This window comes from Kogia breviceps, chromosome 12 (assembly GCF_026419965.1).
Source record: "Kogia breviceps isolate mKogBre1 chromosome 12, mKogBre1 haplotype 1, whole genome shotgun sequence".
Lineage (NCBI taxonomy): Eukaryota > Metazoa > Chordata > Mammalia > Artiodactyla > Physeteridae > Kogia > Kogia breviceps.
Window position 1 is genome coordinate 87,855,699 of NC_081321.1, and position 16,389 is coordinate 87,872,087.

The following is a 16,389-nucleotide window of genomic DNA, read 5'->3' on the forward strand; positions in this document are numbered from 1 at the left end:
CTGACCCCCTTGTTGTACAACTAAGAAAACTGAGATAAAGAGGTCTTTATCTCAGGGACTTTATGCAGAGACTTCCCTGGAGGCACAGTGGTTAAGAATCTGCCTGCCAATGCAGGGGACACGGGTTCAACCCCTGGTCTGGGAAGATCCCACATGCCTCGGAGCAGCTAAGCCCATGCGCCACAACTACTGAGGCTGTGCTCTAGAGCCTGCAAGCCACAACTACTGAGCCCACGCACCGCAACTACTGAAGCCCGTGCACCTTGAGTCCATGCTCCGCAACAAGAGAAGCCACCACAGTGAGAAGCCCGTGAACTACAACTAAGAGGAGCCCCCACTCGCCGCAACTAGAGAAAGCCCACGCGCATCAACGAAGACCCAACACAGCCAAAGATAAATAAATAAAAATAAATAAATTTATTTTTTTTAAAAAAAGCTTTCCACTGTCAAAGCATTTAAATATTCACTCTCTTTTTAAACTCTTACTACAGAGTTTCTAAAGGCTCATGAGTCAGCTCTGTGACAGACGTTTACTGAGTATCTGTTGTGTGCCAGGCAGGGTCATTAGTGCAGGGGCCACAGTGGCAAGGAGATGAAGTGCTTATTCTGCGACATTTACTTCTTCTGGGGAAAACAGGCGATAATTAGAGAAATAACAAATGTGTACTTTTTTTTTTTTTTTTTTTTGCGGTATGCGGGCCTCTCACTGCTGTGGCCTCTCCCGTTGCGGAGCACAGGCTCTGGATGCACAGGCTCAGCGGCCATGGCTCACGGGCCCAGCCGCTCCATGGCATGTGGGATCTTCCCGGACCGGGGCACGAACCCGTGTCCCCTTCATCAGCAGGCAGACTCTCAACCATTGAGCCACCAGGGAAGCCCACAAATGTGTACTTTAATAGCAAACGGTGACAAGTGCTCTGAAAAACATAGAACCAAGGTGAGAGTTGAGACTGCACTGGCACTGTGACGCTGGGGTGGGAGGAAGGCGCCTCTAGAGAATGTGCTTGGGGCGCACCTCTCGGAGGAGATGAAGGGTTTGGCAGGGCCATGTGAATACCTGGTGGAAGAATGTTTCAGGAGGAGGTGACAGTAAGCGCAAAGGCCCTGGGGCAAACGGGCTTGCTACATTTGAGGAACAGTGAAGAGGCCAGTGCTGCTGGAATAGAATGAGCGGGGAGGAAGGGGAATAGCAAATGAGTCAGGTGGACAGGAGCCAGGTTGTGTTAGACCTTGTGGCCATGACACAATATTTGGGTGATGCAGAGTCTGAACGTAATGGGAAACCATTGGGAATTTAGAGCAGAACAATGACCTGCTATGATTTATGATTTAGAAGGAATCACTCTGGCTTGTTGTGTGAAGAATAGATTGTTGAGGGATAAGAGTGGAAACAAGGAGGCCAACTGGAGGATTGTCTACAGTAGTCCAGGCAAGAAAGGATGGTGGCCTGATGAGGGTGGCAGCAGTGAAGGAGGGACTGTCTTGTTCACACTGTTTCACAACCTGTTTAATTTTTTTTTCACTGTTTTTTTAATTGAATGAACAATTCTTTAAATTCTGTGGTGCTTTACAGTTTTCAGAAGTTTCACACATGATTTCATATAATCCCATAATAACCCTTTTTTCCTACCCCTATATTGCCCCTCCCCCTTCCCTTTCCCCACTGGTAACCACTAGTTTGTTCTCTATATCTGTGAGTCTCCTTCTTTTTTGTTTTATTCACTAATTCGTTGTAATTTTTAGATTCCACATTAAGTGATATCATACAGTGTTTGTCCCTCCAAGTCCATCCATGTTGCTGCAGATGGCAAAATTTCATTCTCTTTTATGGCTGAGTAGTATTCCATTGTGTGTGTGTGTGTGTGTGTGTGTGTGTGTGCATGTGTGTATATATATATATATATATATTCATATATATACATATATGTATATATATTCATATATATACACACACGCACACGCACACACATACACCACATATCCATTCATCTGTTGATGGACACTTAGATTGATTGCTTCCATACCTTGGCAATTGTAAATAATTTTAAAATTTGTATGGAAACACAAAAGACCCCAAATAGCCAAAAAAGTCTTGAGAAAGAAGAACAGAGCTGGAGGACTCGTGCTCCCTGACTTCAGCCTATACTACAAAGCTGCCATAATCAAAACATCATGGTACCGGCACAAAAACAGACACACAGATCAATGGAACAGGATAGAAAGCCCAGAAATAAATTTACACACTTAGGGTTAATTAATCTATGACAGAGGAGGCAAGAATATACAGTGGAGAAAAGACAGTCTGTTCAGTAAGTGGTGCTGGGGAAACTGGATAGCTACATAAAAAAGAATGAAATTAGAACATTCTTTAACACATACAAAAATAAACTCAATGGATCAAAGACTTAAATGTAAGACTGGATACTATAAAACTTCTAGAGGAAACATAGGCAAAACACTTTGACATAAATTGCAGCAATATTTTTTTGAATTCGTCTTCTAAAGCAAACAAAAGCAAAAATAAACAAATGGGACCTAATTAAACTGAAAAGCTTTTGCACAGCAAAAGAAACCATCAACAAAACGAAAAGAAAACCTACTGAATGGGAGAAGATATTTGCAAATGATATGACCAATAAGGGGTTAATATCCAAAACATAAAAACAACTCATACAACTCAACATCAAAAAAAGCAAAAACCCGATTTAAAAATGGGCAGAAGAACTGAATAGACATTTCTCCAAAGAGCACATGCAGATGGCCACCAGGCACATGAAAAGATGCTCAACATCGCTAATCATTAGGGAAATGCAAATCAAAACTACAGTGAGAATCACCTCACACCTGTCAGAATGGCTGTCATCAAAAAGAACACAAATAACAAATGTTGGCGAGGATGTAGAGAAAAGGGGACCCTCATACTGTTGGTGGGAATGTAAATTGGTGCAGCCACTGTGGAAAACAGTACGGAGGTTTCTCAAAAAACTAAAAATAGAATTACCATATGACCCAGCAATCCCACTCCTGGGTATATATCCAAAAAAAACAAACACACTAATTCGAAAAGATACTGCACCCCAATATTCATAATTTTTTATTTCTTAATTGAACAATGCATCTTTTATTGCATCCATGGTACTTTTATATTTTCAGTTCTAGCATATTTGTTCACTGCAGACTGAAAATGACTCTCTTCCATTCATTCAGTCATAAACTTGTTCGTAAACAAATAAGGGCCTGCCAGTGATGAGTCCTAGAAAAGGCTGTCTCTTGTTAGCCCAAACTTAGTTTCTTAACCGAAAACTCTCACCTTTCTTGCAGTGAACCCTTGGAAGCATACATCTATTTTGGCCCCGTGTACTATCAGAAACTGAAACACATGGTGCTCGATAAGATGCATGCCCGGGCCCGGGGACCACGAGCTGTCCTTACCAGGTAAGAGAAAGGCATTTATAATGCGGTTAAGTCTACCTTGCATTTCTCGGATATAGCAATAGGCAGATGTCAAAATTTAGTGTGTTAGGCATCAAAAATCACATATGTCTGATTAAAATGAAAAAATAGCAACCAATTAAAAATCAATTCATAAGCGCAAGAGCAAGCCCACCATAGGTCTTACCAGTAGTCTCCTAACAGGGTCATTTGCATTTATGCACCAGTTTTAAATATGGTCGTATTTTACAAGGTTCAAATATAGGAATGTAGGTACACTTTAAATGCACACGTATCGATATACCTGCACGCTCCCATGTGTACACAGAAAACACGTACATAACGTTATTTGGTAGCGAGGCCACAACTATCATTTTTTAAAACTGTTACTGGAGCATTAGGCACCTGTACTTGCATGCTTATTAGAATAAGCTCTGGGAGGTTAAGGTCCACATGTGCCCTTTCACCAGTGTGTCCTCAATTCCAAGCACAATGTCTGTGTGTTGATGAATGGGTACAGTTGTTGGGAAAGGGAGTTATAAATACTAGGTTTCACATGTGCTTAGTACTACATCTTCCAGTTGGAGAAGCAGGGTCTAGGGCAGTGGTTCTCACCCAGGGGCGATTGTCCCTCCCAGGGGACATTTGACAGTGTCTGAAGACATTTTGGGATGTCACAACTGGCGGGCGGCGAGGAAGCTCCTGGCATCCAGTGGGTGGAGACCAGGGATACTGCTGAACATTCTACAATGCACAGGCCAGTTCTCACCACAGAGAGTTACCGGCTCAGTCTGGCACTGGTGCCGAGGTTGCAGAGAGGGTGGGCCCAGGGAGACAGACAGACGTGGATGCGAACTCATCTCCACCTTATACCACTTCCGCCAGCCTTGGACACATCACTTAGCTCCTCTCAGCTTCAGTTTTTCCCGTATATGAAGTGGAGACAGTAGTTCCCACTTTGCAGCGTGCTGGTGAATGTCAGATGTTTTAAAATAGAATGTATACAGTGCCAGTTCATGGGAGAGGCTCAACAAATATCCAGTTCCCTGCGCGCTCTGACCTGGCACTGCAACTCTCCCCTGAATGCTGTCCCCTCCAGAACTTCCATCTCAGTCACAACATCCAAAAACTATTTCAGGGAATTCTCCGGGGGGTTAGGACTCCGCGCTTCCACTGCCTAGGGCCTGGGTTCGATCCCTAGTCTGGGAACTAAGATCCCACAAGCCATGCGGCACGGCCAAAAAAAGCAACAAAACAACAAAAACAAACAAAAAAACTACTTCAGAGTAACATATTTCAAAATACGTTTCCTGTTTTTTGCCTTGTTGTGTAAAAAACGTTGCTGCTTTAGAATTACTTTTGTGTATTCCATATGAATCTGCCTGGAGTGTATTTGTAGTCTGTGATCTCAGTTGGTTAAAATCCGAGTTTTGGGTTCTGCCCACATGTGATCAGATCCCCTCCACTTGTCCAGTGACCACAGGTGTAGGGATGCCCCCGACTCCCACCCTAGAGAAAAACCTAGATATCGTGCTCAGTTAGGAAGTGGCTACTATAAGGTGTTTACTGAGACCTATTTGTAAGTTTTTCGTAGGTAGATTTTCTTTCAACAAATAAACTACGATTTGATTTCCCATTGTAACTTTCAACAATAGAAGGTAACGTTTCAGCATGTGCTGGTGTACACTGTGTTTACCTTCTTAACTCTTTGGGAAACTGGAGGCAACAACAAAGATTAAAAATGCTGTGGAATGAAGCAAACAAGAGGTTTACAGTCCACCCCTGCTCAGACTACCTCGAAGGACTGTCACTCCAAAATCAACCAGCCAGGGAGCTCACTTTTTTCTTTTTTCTTGTTCTCTTTCTTTTCTTTACTTTTTTAAAAAAAAAAAAAATTTCTGTCATCAGTACCTAGGTGGGATCTAGTTGGGTTTGCCTGAGTTGTTTCAGAATCCCCTAATTTTACCTACATGTCTGGGTCTTGGATTCCTAACCTTTTAAAGTATTCTCAAGCCCAGCAGATACATAAACCACAGGGAGTCCATTCTGGGGGCTAATAGCTTCCCAGTTCTCATACAAGAAGGAACGACCTGAATGGGACACACAGAACTTTCCCAGTCTCTGGGGAACCTCCCATCTGGCTCAGGTACTCCATCCTTCCAGATGATTCCTGATCTATTCCAAATTTTATAAAACTCTCTTTGCTTCTTTCCATGCTTAATTTATTTCTTAATAGTAAAGCTCTTCCCTGGAGCCCTGGCAATAACAATTGGGGACCCACGTTTTCTTCCGAAGTGCATTCTGCTTAGTTTTTCTGCCTTTAAATAACAGAGAACTGAGACATCTTTGAGAGTACTCGAGAGACATTCTACCCTGATTTGAGGACTATACTGTGCTAATAATGATGATAGTGATGGTAATAGTAATGCTAGCACTGCTGTTTTATATGATTATATATTAATTTATTATTATATCGCAGAAGATTATGTGATTATTATTTCTATCTAATAATAATAATAGCAGCCACTAGTGTTACATCTCTTCTCCTTTAAGCCTCTTTGGGATAGGTTGTCTAACATGCGTTTTACAAGTGAGGCTGAGAGGCTGAGCAGCCTGCTTTTGGTCACCGTCTAAAAGCAGTTTGAATCCCGGTGAGCCCACTCTGAAGCCTGTGCTCTTAGCTGGCATGCGATGCTGCCTCTTCGTTTGTTTAGTATAACAATAACACATTTGTCTAACTTGTTTCACAGGCAGCCTACTGAAGGTCGATCTCGTGATGGCGGTTTGCGTCTTGGAGAAATGGAACGTGACTGTTTAATCGGTTATGGAGCAAGTATGCTTTTACTGGAGAGACTGATGATTTCAAGTGATGCCTTTGAGGTTGATGTCTGTGGGCAGTGCGGACTTCTTGGGTACTCCGGCTGGTAAGTGGATACCACATGTCTCTCATACCACATCCCTTGCCTCTTAAATCACAGCTCAGAGTTTGGATCATACCCACCTATTCTCCAGCCTTCACCATCCCGGCGTTCCTGGAATTGGGGATTCTGTATGTACATGCTTAGTTCGTTTGCCTAATGTTCTGCTGTCTGCAGCCACTAGGGTTTAAGCTCCCAAGGAGACTTTATTTTCTTTTTAATATTATCTCGAGTACCTTTTATAACACTATGTATCTGTAGAAATACTAGCAGATTCAGAATTACAGCATATTTTAACTAGCAGCCTTTAATAGAAGACTGTGTTGAATGCCCTCGTTTAACCTCAAACCCGAAGAACCAGGCATGTTGCCCCAGCTCTTATAGCAAGTTGATGACAGAGCCAGGACGTTGTCTGTACTCTGTCTGCTTTACACTTGGACTGTGAATTCCATGAAGACAGAGACCATGTCTGTCTCAGTCATTCACTGAACATTTAGTAAGAATCTGTTGAGTCCAGATACTGTTCTAGGCCCCAGAAATACAGTGGAGAGTAAGACGGGTGAATGGCTGCTCAGGGAGCTTATCTTCTAGCTCATTCTAACTCCAGTCTGTCTTGTTTACCCCTGCTTCTCCAGCCTGTGACCTGGTTGATGCTGAATAAAATATAATTGCTTAGGATTATCAATAGGTAAATTATGTCATTCATAAAGTTTGTAATTTCTGTGTAGAGCTCAGTACACAAAGACCAGCTTAAAAGATGTTGCCACATATTTTTTTGTTGGTGTTTGTACAGTTAGAACCCCTTTCCTCCTTGTAATGGTTCCACTCTACCACCAAAGGGCCGCTGCTCTGTTTAGGGTTAGTCATGATCCAGAGCCCCGAAGTACTCCTGTAGGCAGGAGGGCGGGTAGTTCCCCAGTCTCTACTCACTCTTCCATCAGAGATGAGGTCTAACAGGTGTATGAGGCAGATGCTGCAGGGACAGGAAATAGCCTCAACTCCCTCATCAGCCCTCACCCACCCTCCCAGAGCCCCTTTTCCCTGGGCAGGGGTGGGGCATCCTCAGAAGGACAGGGTTAGGCCCAGATGAGCGTTCATTGCCAGAGTCTGAGGAATACAGGGGCCACCTTTTTCCCATCAAGCCCCCCCATCATAGCCTCCTTCCAGAGAGAGCCCCAACTTTTTGCCATCTTACGCTGCCAGTTTCTTGGTGAATGAAAGCAAATCAAGAGTCGGAATGAGTGAGCTTCTTAGAACACAGTATACACCTTGCTAGTGAAATGACAAAACCCTTTAGCCAATTATTTTATGATTTTTTTTGGTGTAGAAGAGTTAATGAGAAGGAATCGTTGTCTGTTTCTTCTTGTCTGTGAAGAAATAGTTTCATTATAAAAACTAACGCAAGAGGTGGCTATTTGCAGTTCGTTCCTTTCATAAGGTGGCAGGGATGAGGTGACATTATTCTAAGCATAAGCCTGGGTGTTTCTTATATCAGTGACATGGAGCAGATGTTTCAATTCTGAGATGTCTTTTTGTCTTTTGAAATGCATATTGAGTTTGCATTTTATTGTCCTGGTTGTGTAACAACAGCAACAAAAAAATATAATAGGAAGGTGCCTGGAACCTAGGTCTTAGGTCTTCAAAGTTGGCACAAGGATTTTTATGTAATTTATTTTGAAAAGATGGTACAGAGGAGTCATTTTATTAAGAATAGGGATCATGAAACTTCAAAAAGAGTTTCCTTTTCTTCTCCATTCTCCTCACATTCCCTCCCATGCCCCCTTAACGGAAGAAGAAGGAGAGAAAGGGAGAAAGAGAGAGAGGAAAAGAAAGGAAGCAGTAAACCAGCTTCCTTCATGCACTTTGAAAACCTTCCCCTCTCTTCCTCTGAATACTCAGGGAAACTAACATAAACTGTAATTGATCCCAACATTATTCTGTTAAATTCATATCTCCTTTCCTGCTTAGTGTCTGTCTCATTTAGAGATCAGCTGATGGCAGTGCCTGATTTTGAAGCTCATGTGTTCAATGTGTATTGTATTTGAAATCCTTTGAAAGAGGACTAAATCAGGTTACACTGTTTAAGGGTCTTTACTGTAATTAAACAGACCTGGATATACCGTATGTCTGATTTTGAGTGGCCTACTTATACCCTTGTTGCCAACAGAAAAAAATCCTCATCCAGTCTGGTAGTCTAGCAGCCTGCTCGCGCTGCGTTCTGGCAGAGGAGCATAATGAGGCTGTCATTTTCCCGTCGTTACCTGATCCTGTGTGATGGGTTGTGTGGGAGGGAGCACAGGCGTTTGTTGGAGGAAGTCGGTCTTTAATGAACAGCACAATGGAGGCTGAGTAATTAGAGCAGTTCAGAACCTTGAAACTGGCCTTTTATCAGTGATTTGCACATTAGTAAGGCATTGCTATGGGGATGTTTACAGCAAGACTGTTGTTCTGCAGAAGACATGGAGGGCATAAGTCACAAAAGAGAGGAAAACTGCTGAGAGAAGAAAATCCCTATTAAGATAATTAGCTCGTAGAGGATATTTTACTGGACAGTCATTCCTCATGTGAAGCCACAGCCTCCTTCTTTTGCTGCTTTTCCCTAAAAAGTCAGTTTATTTTATTGTTGTTTGGGTCAAGTTTCTTTCTTTGGAAATCTTTCAGAAATAGGGTAAAAATTTTAATATTTTTCTTTATGTGTACATATATACGCATGTGCATGTATGTATATACAGGCATTGGAACATTTTAAATGATGGAGAAATATTTAATAATTGAGAAGATGAGTGGGCTTTCTGGATTATGAATCAGCACGTATGGAAGTTTTAAATGGATTAGCTTGACCTGAAGTCACCAGGTAATGTACTGGACAGGAGAATCAGCAGGAAGTTGCCCCAGTTAAATCCATTTCTCCAGTTTAATTAAAGCATGAACATGATTCCTGGATAAATTAGATCAACCCAGGCACATTAAAAACATAATTCTTAAACTATAATGCATTAAAGAGGTCTTTAGGTAATCTTTTAGGAAAAAGTCATCCACCATGTTCCTATTATTACTGTTGATGGAATCAAATCTCCACAGTGCTTGTTAAGGCCTCTGCAAGTCCCCTAGTGGGGACACGAGCACAGGTCCATCATGGCTCATCCCTTTCCCATACTCTGCTCCTCAAGAAGTTCACATCTGCATACTCACTCACCATCACATTCAAATTTTCAGCCTTAATGCTTTTCTTTTCTAAAATAATAAAGCTTTATTTTATTGATGGTGAAAACGATCCCTGCTCTTTGTAAAATATTCCAAGTTATTAAAAATGTTAATGATACATATATAGAGAAGAAACACAAACAGTCACACGAATTCCTACCATCCACAGATGACCACTGTTAACATTTTAGTGACTCTTTGGGGGACATCTCTGTTTGCCAGTAGTCCTGTACCCTTTTTTATTTTCAGTCGTGAGCCCTTCTGAGATTCTGATAGTAGTATAAAAGTAAAAATACGTACACCAGAAAACCTTGTTACATATGATTTGGGGGCTTCATACATTTACTGAAACCCATCTGAGGACCCACCCCCCTGGTGATCACACTGTTTAGCAAACTGCTTTTCCTACTCCACAGTGTGTCCTGGACACCTTTACATTTCACTAATGTGGGTCTACAGCATCACGTTTAGTGGCTGCACAGGATTCTTCTGCATAAATGTCCTGTAATCACAGAACAAACTGCTTATTGGACACATGAGCCACCTCCTGCTTTATGCCGGAGTAGTATGCATATGCCACTGTGCGCTCTAAGTACTGTGACCGTGGACATTCTTGTGCACACTTCTGTGTGCTTTATGTGCACATATTTTGCCACTCTTGTGATTACTCAGTGAAATAGCGTGTGTCTATGTTTTTAACACACATTGCCTTCCTGCCCTCCAGAAGGGCCTTTACCGCTCACTAAGGAGTCTCCCTCGAGTCCCCAGTCAGCACTGACTCTTCTAAGCCCTGGTTGCTGTTCCTCTTGCACTCATTTTGCCCCCTGTTAACTGGGAGGACCTAGTTTTCTACATATTAAGTCTCAGGATTTTTACTGGAAACCTATTGTCCCAGATGCCCCAGACCCTTGAGGTATAGGTTAAGGTCCTATTTTGGTCTGAAACCTGAGAAAATAATTCACTTTTTCCCCAGGGACCCTTCTTTAGTTGTAGCTATTTACTAAGATCTAGGTTCAGTTCACTGGCTCTTCCTGAAGGAAAAGAAAATCCTAATTGGAAGAGCAGGCACAGTGGTTAGGAGCAGGTGCTGTTGTGAGGATTAAATGAGAATATATGCACACACACACACACACAGGTTCCTTGGTTTCGCACCGGGGTCAGCGCGGTAAGTGCAATGGCTTCCAGGACTAAGAGAAATAAGCACGCTTGAAGAGTGCTGGAAAACTAGGTAGCATTTGATTGGATACCACCTTTCTATATGAAAGTCTTCTCTTTCCCATCACACTTCAAGCATTTCAGTGACAGAAATCAAATTGAGCATCTTGTCTAGAATAGTATAGAGTAGTAGGTGCTTTTCAGATGCGTGGACATGGATTCAATCTGTTTGGAACTCTTTCAACAATAAAAAAATGTCTAAATCTGAGTAACTTTCAGACAGTTCAGATTTCTGGGCCTCGTTCAAAATAAATACATAAGCAGGTATTTTGCATTTTAAGGAGAAAGGTCTAGAAGTGTGGAAGTACTGATTAAAATTCCATGCTTTTAAAACTGGGGGAGTGATATTGTTTTGTTCTTTCTTTTGCTGCCTTGGATGCTTCTTTTTATTTTGGGGGCACATACATACGTATTTGATAGTGTGACTGAACACTGAGGAATAGAAAACGAATGAACTAATAGGATGGTCATGGAATTTTCGGAGCAAGTCCTCACTTCCGGTGTGCAGGCCTCTACCTCTGAGTTGCTCTCCGTCTAACACAGCTGACTTGGGTTTCAGGTGCCATTTCTGCAAGTCATCCTGCCACGTGTCCTCCCTGCGCATCCCGTACGCCTGCAAGCTGCTCTTCCAGGAGCTGCAGTCGATGAACATTATCCCCAGGTTGAAACTGTCCAAGTACAATGAGTAAGGATGGCAAAAACGGTTATTTACAGAGAGTAGATGGTATGTTAAACACAGCGGAAAGCGGAAGGGTGGAAGGGATGAGGACCACTTCTGCTCCCGGGAATAATTCCTTTGAATGTTCTCTCTCTCTGCAAAAAAACAAACAAACAAACAACAACAACAACAGCAACAGAAAACCCATGAAATTGATGGAGAGGCTTTTTACACATTAGGAGACGGGCTGAACAACCTCGATCAACGAGCCTCGGGCCACGGAGGAGGTACCAACGGCATGGACTGTAACAAAGCCTCTCATCCGTGTACCGAATGCGATTCACAAGGGGATATGACCTAAAAGATAAATAAACTTTTATTTATGTTCTGGTATCTTGAAATTTACTCATTAGAAAGACCTTCCTCCTTAAAAAAAAAATGTTTGGGGTTAAATAAAACTCAGATTCTTATGAAGTGGGAAAGACGTGAAGAGCCTTTTTGAGTTGGTTGACTCGGCCTTTGTCCAGGAGGCTGATCTGAGCCGTATCTGAAGGAGAGACAACTGCAGGAAGCTGGGAACGCGAATGGTAAGAGGGGTGCGGTTCTTATCTTGTGCGGTGAGGAGATAAATTTTCCCAACCATTGAATCTTGTCTGTATATACCCAACTTTTAAATTCTAACCTTTAGTGAAGATAATAAATGTCTTCCTACCATCTTAAGCAAGTTTGCCAAGGATGTCACATTTTCTTAAGGACTGCTACTCTTCCGAACCTCCGTGATCGTACCATACAATAATATTTGTTGAATATCTGAAAATAATTCCATGGATGCTCTATAAGTGTTCTGTCCTTTCCATTCCTGCCAGGCTGTTAGCTGTCCATTTTGTTTTTAATCTGACAGCCTTCTTCATCCAATTCTAGGTTGTTCTTAATTGCTCTGCCCTGAAGGCAGATAAATATTTGTGTTAGGGATTGTTTATAAAATAAGTCAGAAAAGCTTTGAGTAATGGTCTAAGGCTGCATTCCCATCATGTCACATTGAACATGTCCCACAGAATATTAATAGGTATCATACACCAACAGGAATCAAGGTCCAGTGTCAAATAAGGTTGAAAAACTGCATGTATCCCAGATAAACATACCAAGGACTTTTTCAAAGCCTTTACCAAGCTGCTGTGTGCTGGGACTCTTCAAAAGAGGGAGCCAGGCTAGTCCCGGACTTGAGAACCCAACCCTGACAGTCTCACTCAGGTGTAAGAGTCCTCGAGGCTTCATAGGACACGCTCCAGGGGAGTAAACCTTCCCCAGACATCTCCACGTGTCTCCATTCCCTTCAGGGACTCAGTAGGATTACGAGGGCAGAGGAGTTTGAATGCCCAGATCTTCGGTTCTGTCGGTGGTTCCTTCCTTGCATCTGGCTTTGTCATTCTCAAAAGTGATGGTGCCTAAAGATGACTGAATTAGATTGAATGTATATGTACTGCACTTTGTGGGCCATGTAAGGAGCTTTGTAGGGTGATTCTGACTCTTTCCCGTTATGTGACAACTCCACTTACCAACTCTGCTGAAGATGCCGTTGCCCTGCCCTGTGAGGCACGCCACGTCAGAGAACACTGGCAGGAGCTGCCAGCACATGGGGTGCCGAGCGGCATGGGGGTTACGTCACATTACGCGGCACCTCCCCTGTGTGAGGCCCTGTGCTGAGGATAGAAGGGGCAGGACATGACCTCTGCCCTAAGGAACTCAGAACCCAGTGGAGGAGGCCAGGACATCAGCTAGGAACACTGTCCCTCAATCAGCGCTAAAGCTTATTAACCCCGGCAGTGCTGAGGGAGCTCCCAGGGCAAATGATTAGCTGTGCTCTGGAAATTCAAGAACACTTCACAAGCTTGATTATGCCTTTTATACAGCTAAAGAAACTGAGGCACCAGGACAGGATTAAAGAGTCAGACGTAGAGAATGGACTTGAGGACACGGGGAGGGGGAAGGGTAAGCTGGGACGAAGTGAGAGAGCGGCATGGACATATACACACTACCAAACGTAAAATAGAGAGCTAGTGGGAAGCAGCCGCGTAGCACAGGGAGATCAGCTCGGTGCTTTGTGACCACCTAGAGGGGTGCGATAGGGAGGGTGGGAGGGAGACAGGAGAGGGAGGGGATATAGGGATGTATGTATCCATATACCTGACTCACTTCGTTATACAGCAGAAACTAACACCATTGTAAAGCAATTATACTCCAATAAAGATATTTAAAAAAAAAAAAAGAAACTGAGGCACCAAGTGGCTGACTCACCTAGGGCCCCACCACTAACAGGGAACAGTATATGGGCCTTGAAACCAGGCCTCCCGATTTGGAGGGCCCTCTGGGTTTCATCCATGATTCTGTCTTTCAGTCACTAAATGTAACAATTTTTTTTTTGTTCAGATGCCACTGAGTATTTGAATTTCTTAAACCTCTTTTTTCAAAAACAGTTCGGGCAGCTCTGATCATGTTGAGGGTAGTCGCCTAACCCAGGACGTCAGTTGTCCACGTTATCAAGGATCTAGAAAGTGTGGGTTCCAAACTGAGACATCCTTAGAGGAAAAAATTGTGTCTGGTTGATAATTTCAAAAATTAGCAGATACTACATGTGAATAGCTAGTTGACTGAATAATACATTAGTAAAAAGAGGCCAGAATTGGTGTTAGTCCTACTACAGTTTTATTTTGTTATTTGTAAGCTCCTTGTTTTAAAAAACTACCAGTTAGATTTCCATTTCCAGTAATGATAGAGTAACCTTTTGTAGGCCACCCTCGAAGCACTGTTTCCCTCAAGGCTTTGCCAGGCTGGAATGGGCACAAGGATGAGAAGCTAAAAAGCCAGGTCAGAGCCACTGAGAGGCTGCACCCCTTTCACAAGCTTTGGCAGAGTCCAGGGGCTGGGGAGACAGAACTGTGGGCTCAGAGTGGCCAAGACACCAGGCCTGGAAAGGCCAAGATCCCAACTAGAAAGAAAGCTCACTGAGGCTAACCCAACTTTTCCACCGCTTTTCCCCTTGTATTAGTCGGCTCCGGCCGCCGCAACGGGATGCCACAGACTTGGTGGCTTACCCAGTAGAAGTTTATTTTCTCACAGTTCTGGAGGCTCAAAGTCCAAGATCAAGGTGCTGACAGATTTGGTCTTGGGTGAGGACTCTGTTCCTTCCTGGCTGCAGACGCCCCCCTCTCACCGTACCCTCCCGTGGCCTCTCCTTTGTGTTAGGGGAGTGAACAAGCTCCAGGTCTCCTCCTCTCCTTCACAGAACACCAGTCCTATCGGGGTAGGGCCCCTGTGACCTTATTTAGTGTGAATCACCTCCTTAAAGGCTCTGTCTACAAATACAGTCACACTGGGAGCCGGGGCTTCAACATAGGACTCTTGAAGAGACACAATTCAGTCCGTTATACCCCTCAAGACATTTGCCAGCTCACGGCAGCCCTGGCTGAACTGCTAGCAGAGTATCTTTTAAAGCTGAATGTGCCCAGCAGTGCCTTTCCTGGGTGTGTGTGGGCCCGGCAGAAAAGTGTGTGTATGTTATCAGTAGGCGTGAGCAGAAATGTTTCTAATAGCACTATTGTTATGGCCCCGACTTATAAATAACTGCTGCCTGTTAACAATGGAATAAATCAATTGTGGGATGTTTGCACAGTGGAATACTATATAGTGATGAAAAGCCTCATATGGTATCACAGATAATCTCACAACTGTAATAGTGGGTAAAAAAAAAATGTTAAATACAAAGGAATACATACTGGATCGGTTCCATTTAAATTCAAAAATAAGCAAAACTAATCTATGATCTAAGAAATCTTGATAACAGTTCCTGTGTAGAGTGGGTGGCTGGTGACTGTGTAGTACAGGAAGGGGGCTTCTAGGGTGCTGGCCATATGTTTTTGACCCGAGTTGGTTACATGGGTGTGTTAATGAAAATGCACTGAGCTGTATACACAAGGATTTTTCACTCTTCTGAATATACATTATACTTCAACAAATAAGTTTTTTATAAGAACACAGGTTCTAAACCTGTGTTTGTCTCTTCACTTAATAGTTTTGTCACCCCAAATATGTTGTCTTTGCTTTAGTTTACCTATCTTCAAAATGGGAAAAATAACTACTGACAGCCAGGGACATTTTTAGGGTTAAATGAGATAATACATCTAAATGACTCAGCGCAGTACCTGGCACATAATGAGTGTTCACAAGTGCTTGTTACTGTTCTCGCTGATAGTCTCATACTCCTCACAGCGCTGCCAGGACTGGCCTTATCCTGTACAGTGCCATCAGGAAAGGGTTAGGAAAAGCCCCAGGTTTCCTCTGGAAGTAGGAGTTTGGGAACCAGGGCCAAGGGCAGAGACTGTAGGGTTTTACAAAAGCTATCTGTGAAAGCTGCCCCATTTCATGGTGAAGCGGGGGGAAGGAGTGTGCTGGAATTAGAGAACACACTTCCCTGGAACAACCATTCACCGCTGACATCAACGTGAGGCCTTTTGTCAGTGTGGGAGTCCCGGAAGTTTCTGGAAGCCCAGAGAGCTAGGTCTCAAAATGCTGCCATGTGAGGAGAGTCTAGTAAAGGGGGAGGGGGCTTGATTGGGTGCTATATAATGGGATCGTTTTCAGCTGCTTCAGAGCATTTGGGGCCAACACATTCATTTGCAGTGATGAGTCACAAGAGAGCACAGGAGGGCTGGTGGCTGGGCCCGTCTGCTGCCCAGCCGGCCGAGGCATAGAGAAGCCAGGTTCTGAGAGACCTGTAAGTAATTCCTTTGTGAGACGGATGGTCAGAAAAGTGACTATAAAAATAGCACCTCTTTACCATCCATATTTACTCCATATGTGTCTTGAAAACAGTTTATTTCATTTGCTGACTTAAAAGTTGGATTTTTACTACATCAGTCCCACGGGGCCGAGGTTGGTGGGAAAGTAATGTCAAGCCTTTAAAGA

At 43.2% G+C, this 16,389-nt stretch overlaps 1 protein-coding gene across 3 annotated transcripts in view; it reads left to right on the forward strand.

The window, feature by feature from the left end:
* POLR3B (RNA polymerase III subunit B) overlaps window positions 1-11,901 on the forward strand; it is a 115,571-nt gene extending 103,670 nt beyond the window's left edge. For 2 of the 3 annotated variants that reach the window (XM_059080728.2, XM_067010027.1), the window contains exons 26-28: window positions 3,322-3,435; window positions 6,183-6,356; window positions 11,329-11,901. In XM_059080728.2, coding sequence (XP_058936711.1) covers window positions 3,322-3,435; window positions 6,183-6,356; window positions 11,329-11,458 — 418 coding nt within the window. In that variant the 3' untranslated portion in view covers window positions 11,459-11,901. The remainder of the gene's footprint in view (window positions 1-3,321; window positions 3,436-6,182; window positions 6,357-11,328) is intronic. The other variant, XM_067010026.1, reaches the window with a different exon arrangement.
* Window positions 11,902-16,389: the final 4,488 nt, after the last annotated feature.